This window comes from Diplotaxodon limnothrissa, linkage group LG16 (genome assembly GCF_057381915.1).
Source record: "Diplotaxodon limnothrissa isolate DT_005_m linkage group LG16, D_limnothrissa_male_GT1.1, whole genome shotgun sequence".
Lineage (NCBI taxonomy): Eukaryota > Metazoa > Chordata > Actinopteri > Cichliformes > Cichlidae > Diplotaxodon > Diplotaxodon limnothrissa.
The window spans coordinates 3782050-3790844 of record NC_140611.1 but is presented as its reverse complement, the minus strand read 5'-3'; the positions used below and the strand labels follow the sequence as shown (position 1 = coordinate 3790844).

The 8795-nt window shown below is 40.0% G+C and overlaps 1 protein-coding gene across 1 annotated transcript; it reads left to right on the top strand.

The window, feature by feature from the left end:
• The first annotated feature begins 2454 nt into the window (after window positions 1-2454).
• LOC146615580 (uncharacterized) lies at window positions 2455-3907 on the top strand. Its single transcript, XM_085374683.1, has 4 exons — window positions 2455-2630; window positions 2820-2927; window positions 3046-3253; window positions 3443-3907. The coding sequence occupies exons 1-4, from the start codon at window positions 2455-2457 to the stop codon at window positions 3905-3907; spliced, it is 957 nt and encodes a 318-aa protein (XP_085230809.1).
• Window positions 3908-8795: the final 4888 nt, after the last annotated feature.

Here is an 8795-nt window from a genome sequence, read left to right as displayed (position 1 = left end):
CCACAACTCTACTAAAATCTCAGCCAACAATAGGTAGGCCAATCTTTGGCTCATCTAGTTGTCTGTATGACTGCCGCAGTACATGCGTCACATTTGCGCACTATCAGAAAGTGCCAAACGGTGCCCTGGTGCAGTGAGGAGCTGTAAAGGGAAGCAGAATGCTCTGTTTATAAGCTAGTTTGTTCCATAGATTCTGTACAGCAGCTTTAAATGTTTTCCAAAAGCACACATACACTTATCTGTCATGGCTGTGTACCGGCAGGCATGGAGGAAGGACCCAAAATGCAGGATTCAGTGAGGCGAAGTTGAACTCAAAGTAAACAGCTTTATTTGCAGGTTGCAGATGAACAGCGAATTTACTACACTGGGAAAATATAAACAGGGACCGAAACACAGAGCATAGCCTGAGGGTGAGTAGACATTAACAACGTAACAGAGAACAAAGGAAACACAGGGCTAATATACACACGGCAGTAAAGAGGAAAAAAACTGACCGGTTTCTTGCCAAATAGTGAGCCAAATGTGTTCACCTATATATTTCATCTAGAGTTGCTATATTAAACATTTCAGACTAAGTTACTATCCTGTAAGCACAATCAGCATTTCGTTAGCTTCATAGCATAAGTGCCTAAGTCAATGACTTAGGCACTTATGCTATGAAGCTAACGATTTGTAAACATATTTTTTATCATATAAAATTGTACTTCAGAAATGCATTATAAACATCCACAACTATCAATCGGAGCTTTGTTGTAAAGTGTAAAGCATAAAACCATTTATTAATGAATAATAAATATTTATAAATGCCAAATGGGAGCCTTATTGTAAAGTGTAAAGCATGACACCATTTATTAATGAATAATAAATATTTATAAATGCCAAATGGGAGCCTTATTGTAAAGTGTAAAGCATAACACCATTTATTAATCACTAATAAACATTTATAAATGACAAAAGATAGCTTTGTCGTAAAGTTTAAAACATGTCAACATTTATTAAGGACTAATAAACATTTATAAATGCCAAATGGGAGCCTTATTATAAAGTGTAAAGCATAACACCATTTATTAATCACTAATAAACATTTATAAATGACAAAAGATAGCTTTGTCGTAAAGTTTAAAACATGTCAACATTTATTAATCACTAATAAACATTTATAATTGCCAAAAGTGAGTCTTAAATGTATAATGTCACCATTTATAACACTTAGACCTAAATTACAATCAGTGCTTGAAATAACATTTAACTGCTGTCAAAAATGGCAATGTATTGTAAGAGTAACACATGTAACATTAAATGTGTTTTTTAAAACACCAAACAGTCACCCACTCCAAAAAAAGTTCATGCCAGACTGGTTCAAACTGGAAATATTTTTTGTATGTCCTTAAATAAGCGTCCCAGTGGTCCATCAGGGTGTTGCGCTCCAGTTTCTCCTTAAGAAAAGTCAGTTTCTCTCGCTCCTTGTTAAGAAGGGCAGTTGCAGTAGGGGCAGGATTAGAAGAAGAATCTAAAGAACAAACAATTATTAAATTACAACACTAAAATAAGTTATAATCTAAACTTGGGAAACTCAAATAAAATATTGATTAAAAACGGTTACAACTTGAATTTATAAAAAGCCACTTTGTAAAAATTATGTTATATACACATGTGGTGGTTCAGACATTTCTAAAACAAGGCAAATAATTCTTATGTGTACTGCCTTACCAGGGTGTTTAATATAAATTTAATGATGCACATAAACAAAACTAAAAATATACAACTAAGTGATATCAATCGTTTGGAATAACCAATAGTAATAGAGCTATTCACATGTTATGTGATGTTAGTTAGCCACTGTAGCTAGCAGCCAAATGGCTCGGTAGCTAGTTAGCTAGCATTATACTCACCTTCATGTCTAACTGCTGACGTCGTTGGCTTAGTGCAATCTAGATCATCCAGTCTCTGCTTTTTGTATCTCTTCAAACGTGTGCTAACTGTGTAAGTCGCAGACGCACACAAATTTTTATCTTCTGCTCCATCCATGGCGCAGCAACTTGAACGAGCGCCTTCAGTGTGTCTGTTCGTGCCCCTTTGGCTTGACCTTCCAGAGCGCTCCACTGCCTGTCGCGCTCTGAGAGGAGGGGCTTTCCTTAATAAAGTTAACTGTGATTGGATGGTTGTATAAGCTCCTCTGCGTTTAAATTAAATTTGTTTTCCCTCCCTTTGGCAGCAGAACATATTTTTTTAGCATGAATCCAGCGGGTTAGATCTACATAACAAAGTCGGAGATACATTATAACAGGTGAGACAATCCTCTCTTTTGCGTGGGACTATTTTTGATTATAGGGTTTGTTTTATATAGCATGTGAAGTTCTTTAACTCTGAACCGATTTGCACTAGACTCCCATAGAGTATTTTACGGTGTTTCGAGGTGATAATAAAATAAATTACTCATTTTTTTCCACCAGAATGTCTTTGGGAATGAGATTGCGCGCCAGAATAGAAGGAAAACAAACTAAATATAAGGCACTAAGGCTCATTAAATGGCTGCAGAAGAAACACCTGCTAAAAAAGAAGCTTAGATGTCCTGTTTGTCACCATAAGATGAAAATGATTTCCGTGGTGAAGAAAGACCAATATATGTGGTATGTATAATGCATGATAATGTAGTGCATGTAGTAAATATAACAAAATATTTCGGTTATCAATGCAAGAGGGAGCATTAACCTCTTTTCATTATTATTTTCTTCATACTTAATTTTGTGATTATCTTTTCAATTAATGCTCTTGTTTAAGGGTCCATTTCTTTACTTAACTCATTGATATGTTCTCAGGTGCTGCAAAAGAGCAAGTCATAGGAAAGTTTCCAGAACAATTAGAACTGGCTCCCTCTTTGAGAAATCAAAAACATCTCTTTTCAGTTGGATGAAGTTCATTTACAGGTATATGTAGATGTAGACATTAATAGCAATGCACCTTTCATAATTGAACACCAATACGAGACTTGTGAAATAAAATTAGGGCCTCAGTAAGTAATAATTGCCTCAATTTCTATCACAGATTTTCACAAGGGCTCAGGCTCAGACAAATAGATATGATCGATGATGAAGTGGCTGGCAGCTCCAGAACACTAAGTAGCATGGCAAGACACATTCGACATGTTTGTATACGTGCAATTAAAAGACACAGAATAAACTATGGACACCGTCTTGGTGGTGACAGAGAATTTGTGGTTATAGATGAAAGCTGTCTCCGTCATCAGCGAAAGGTTGGTAAACTCTCAGACAGGTTTGTTAGAATCAATGCAGATCTGAATGTGTCCTCTAAACATGGAAACCTTTACCATAAGTAAAAAAAATTAGTAGAAGCAACCATCTTTTTGAATGTTTCTTTGTAGATATTTAATTTTATTCTTTTTAATTTTAATTCTGTTTAATTTTATTCTTTTTGTTTTCAGTATGCACGTGGACGCTTTGGAAATGCATGGAAAAGGAAGAAATGGGTATTTGGATTGATGGGAATTAAAGACAAAAGGCGAAGGCTCGTGTTAAAACTTGTTGAAAAACGATCAAGGCGCCACCTTGTTCCTCTGATCAGACAGCATGCTAAGTTGGGTAGTGCCATTATCAGTGATGAGTGGAGAGCCTACAAGAATGTTTTGACAAACATAGGGTACAGACATTACACTGTAAATCACAGCAGGTGGTTTGTAGATCCTCAATCTGGCAGTCATACACAGCATATCGAAAGGGCTTGGATGACCATCAAAGGACATGTCCGTAGACTAAGAGGAAATCGCACTGAGAAGTTGCTGGAGGAACACCTGATGGTTCTTGAGTGGTCATCTTGGCTTGGTTCGCGACACCCTGATGGACCACTGGGACGCTTATTTAAGGACATACAAAAAATATTTCCAGTTTGAACCAGTCTGGCATGAACTTTTTTTGGAGTGGGTGACTGTTTGGTGTTTTAAAAAACACATTTAATGTTACATGTGTTACTCTTACAATACATTGCCATTTTTGACAGTAGTTAAATGTTATTTCAAGCACTGATTGTAATTTAGGTCTAAGTGTAAAAAAATCGTGACATTATACATTTAAGACTCACTTTTGGCAATTATAAATGTTTATTAGTGATTAATAAATGGTGTTATGCTTTACACTTTATAATAAGGCTCCCATTTGGCATTTATAAATGTTTATTAGTGATTAATAAATGGTGTTATGCTTTACACTTTACGATAAGGCTCCCATTTGGCATTTATAAATATTTATTATTCATTAATAAATGGTTTTATGCTTTACACTTTACAACAAAGCTCCGATTGATAGTTGTGGATATTTATAATGCATTTCTGAAGTACAATTTTATATGATAAAAAAATATGTTTACAAATGCTGATTGTGCTTACAGGATAGTAACTTAGTCTGAAATGTTTAATATAGCACCTCTAGATGAAATATATAGGTGAACACATTTGGCTCACTATTTGGCAAGAAACCGGTCAGTTTTTTTCCTCTTTCTCACCCTTAACTAATGCATAATAAACCATTAATAATGGTTTATAAAGCATTTACAGATTAATTAATAATATAGCTATAAACTATTTATTAGCATCTATAAGGGGAGCCTTATTGTAAAGTGGTACCAATATAAAAAACTGAAAAAGCTGGGTCAAAATGACCCAGAACCGTGACATTATCAGTGTTTCTCAAACTTTTTACAGTGTGTACCACCTGAGAAAATGTCAAGCTCTCCCAAGTACCAAGCATGAAACTCATAAATCTTACAACAGTATTATTGTAACAGTAGTATTAGTAAATTAGCATCTGCAGCAGGTTGCCCTGCAGTGGAATGAACCCGCCCCCCGACCATACACACACAACACAGACATCACATGGGGATACAAGTCAGAGAACGGTTGCATTACAGAAAGATTTTTTCATACATTGTATACATTGTACCACAGGCAAAGTTGCCTCCATTTTTATAGTTTTTTATTAATATTTTGTACATTTGTGCATTTCAAGGATTCTTCTGTTTTTGGAGTGTATTTGTTATGTATCTGTATTATATTATACAAATTCAAATTCAAATTCAAATTTTATTTGTCACGTACACAGTCATACACAGTACGATATGTAGTGAAATGCTTGGACAACTGCTCGTGACCTAAAGAAAACAAAAAAGGAAAAGGCTATGAATAAGATAGGAAATAAATATGAAAAATTAAAAAGGGTAAATTTAACTAGGAAGGAATAAAATATAAATTAAGGTTAAAAATGAAATAACTGTACAACACAAATTAGAATGAAGGGTAAATTTAACTGGGAGAATAAGATAAAATATATAAATTAAAGTTGAAAATAAAATAACTGTACAACAAAATACACAATATAGAACTATATAAGAATGTATGAAGAAATATAAATAAATATATACACAATAACAGCAGCATATACACAATAACAGCAGCGTGATTTAAGTGATGAAGTGAAAACAATGTCCAGAAAGTCCAGTGTGTGTGTAAGAACTGTATGTGTGGGTCAGTACTGTGTGGTGGTGTGATTGAGAGACTGTATCGCCTGCAGGAAGAAGCTCCTCCTCAGTCTCTCTGTGTTGGTCTTCAGGGAGCGGAATCGCTTTCCTGACCTCAGCAGAGAGAACAGTCTGTTGTTGGGATGGCTGAGGTCCTTCACCATCTTCCTGGCCTTGGTCCAGCACCGCCTGCTGTAGATTGAGTGCAGGTCAGGGAGCTCGGAGCGGATGGTGCGCTCAGCTGACCGCACAACCCTCTGTAGAGCTCGTCTGTCCTGCATGGTGCTGTTCCCGAACCAGGTTAAGATGTTTCCCGTCAGGATGCTCTCTATGGTGCACGAGTAAAAGTTCCTGAGCACCTTGGAGGGCAGTTGGAAGTCTCTCAAGCGTCTGAGGTGGTAGAGACGCTGACGGGCCTTTTTCACCACGGTGTTGATGTGACAGGACCATGACAGGTCCTGCGTGATGTGAACTCCGAGGTATTTGAAGCTGTCCACTCTCTCCACTGGGCACTCGTTGATGACGGGGGTCTGATAGTTCCTCTCCTGCTTAGTGCTGAAGTCCACTATCAGCTCCTTTGTCTTACTGACGTTTAGAAGGAGGTTGTTCCTCTGGCACCAGTTCTCCAGATTCCTAATCTCCTTCAGGTAGGCCGTCTCGTTGTTATCAGAGATCAGGCCCACCACGACGGTGTCGTCAGCAAACTTGATGATGGTGGTGGAGCTGGTAGTGGCCACACAGTCATATGTGTACAAAGAGTACAGCAGGGGGCTCAGAACACACCCCTGGGGGGCTCCAGTGCTGAGAGTGGTGGAGGCTGAGACATGTCCGCCCATCCTTACTGCCTGTGGTCTGCCAGTTAGGAAGTTGGAGATCCACTGACACATAGATGAGCTGAGTCCCAGATGCTCCAGCTTGGTGGTGAGTGTAGAGGGAATTATGGTATTAAATGCAGAGCTGTAGTCTATGAAGAGCATTTTAACATAATTCCCCCTTCTAGTGTCCAAGTGAGTGAGTGATGTGTGGAGGAGATGAGAGATGGCATCGTCTGTGGAACGATTTGGACGGTAAGCAAACTGTAGTGGGTCCAGTGTGTCTGGTAGTGAAGAAATGATGAAGTCTCTGACCAGGCGTTCAAAGCACTTCATCACTACTGAGGTGAGGGCTACAGGGCGATAGTCATTGAGAGAAGCAGGGTGGGGTTTCTTCGGGACAATGATGGACTCTTTGAAGCATGTGGGGATCACCGACTGAGATAAAGAGATGTTGAATATCTCAGTGAACACAGGAGCTAGCTGGTATGCGCAGTCTCTGAGGATACGACCTGGGATGCCGTCTGGTCCTGCTGCTTTCCTGGTGTTCACTCTCTTGAAGGCTCTCCTTACTTCATGCTCGGAGATGACGAGCACGTTTCCGGTGCTGGCAGTATCTTCCTGTCTGCAGCCGTTAGCGCCGCTAACACTAGCATTGTTGGAGTCCTTAGCTGCAGCCTCGAAGCGAGCATAGAAAGCGTTCAGCTCGTCTGCCAGAGTCACGGCCGCGTTCGTCATACCGGTTGTTGGTGCTTTATAGTCCGTTATTGTCCTTAGTCCCCGCCACAGGCTCCTAGAGTCACTCTGTTGGAGTTGTGACTCTAGTTTCCTCTCGTAGCGCTGCTTCGCCTCTTTCACCGCCCTCCGCACGTTATATGACGCGGCTTTGTACGGGTCCATGTCCCCCGTCATGAGTCCCGTGTTGTAGGCAGCGGTGCGGGATCTCAGAGCGTCGCGGATGGTTTTATCCACCCACGGCTTCTGGTTGGGAAACGTTGTGATAGTCTTTGTCTCCACGGTATCATCCGCTATTTTCCCGATGAATCCCACAACCGCTTCCGTAAACACGTTGACATCATCATCGGAGCTGTTTCTGAACATGCCCCAGTCTGCGTCATCGAGTGCGTCCTGTAACGCGGCCACCGATTGATCCGTCCAGCGCGCGACCTTCCTCTGAACTGGAACTTCCTGTTTCAGCCTTTGTTTGTATTTTGGGATGAGGAAGATGGTGGCGTGATCAGATTTGCCAAAAGGAGGGCGGGATTGTGCCTTGTAGCCGTCCTTGACCGTAGTGTAGCAGTGGTCCAGTGTCCTTTCACCCCTGGTGGGGTAGGTGATGTGTTGATAAAAGTTCGGCGCTGCGCGTTTGAGGTTGGCGCTATTAAAGTCCCCCGTCACAATAAGCGCAGCGTCCCGGTGTTGTGTCTGGTGCTGTGTGAGTGCCTCATGCAGCTTGCATAAGGCGGTGACCGTGTCCGCTTGTGGTGGAATATAAACGGCACTTATAATGACCGATGTAAATTCCCGAGGTACATACACATTAAAAGTGAATCTCTGTCCAAAAAATGCACTCAGTTTACTTTTTACTCACTGTGAGCATCATTCATTATTCTCCCAGTAATTAAGGTTAGGATATGTATTTATTCTATTCCAATCCATTCTTCTTTAGCAGCATTTAAATAACCTTTATCAGATTTGATGGTTTTGTTACAGACTTTTCAAAAAAGTCTTTTGCTTTTCTTTCACAAATGTGGGATTAAATTGTTAAAATGTACAAAGCAGTGATGTCATGTTTTGAGACGAGGACCCAGGCACAGAGAGACTTGATGAATTTAAGCTCATGATTTAATAAAGAAATTTGCAGACTTGCACAGAGATGGTAAAATTATGATGACTGATAACGGAGACGACGACAACAGACGACGAGGACAGGGAGGAACAGGAGTTTAAATGCACCAAGGAGACATTTAGAGAAAACTCAGGGCAACTGGAGACATTTAAGGATGCAGGGACTGACGGAGACGGGGAAGACGTCTCACCCCCAAAGCTCTGATCCTAGAATCACCCCTGGCGCTCACCCCAAACCGGTAGAGCCAGATGGCCCCGCCCCTCCTTAAACAGCTTTCTTTCTGTTTAAAGGGAGTTTTTTTTCCTACTGTCAGCAAAATGCTTGCTCATAGGTGCTCATCTGATTGTTGGGGTTTCTCTGAATTATTGTGGGGTCTTTACCTTACAATAATAAGTACCTTGAGGTGACTGTTGTGATTTGGCACTACATAAATAAAATTTAATAAAAAAGTTGAATTGCCGTTCCTCTTCCCCGCTCCTTTTCTTTCCCTCTTTCTTTCTCCCGTTTCTTTTCCCCAGTCAAGTCTGTCCCGTGTTCAGCAAATGAAAATAAAATAAACAATAAAAGCAAAGGTGAATCCAATAGACCAATACAGCAAGGCTGGGATG

Excerpts from the sequence above, each read along its gene's own strand:
- LOC146615580 (XM_085374683.1), top strand. The coding sequence starts at position 2,455 with ATGTCTTTGGGAATGAGATTGCGCGCCAGAATAGAAGGAAAACAAACT. Across the intron at positions 2,928-3,045 it reads TGGATGAAGTTCATTTACAG|ATTTTCACAAGGGCTCAGGC; the intron begins GTATATGTAGAT and ends TTTCTATCACAG. Across the intron at positions 3,254-3,442 it reads GTCTCCGTCATCAGCGAAAG|TATGCACGTGGACGCTTTGG; the intron begins GTTGGTAAACTC and ends TTTTGTTTTCAG.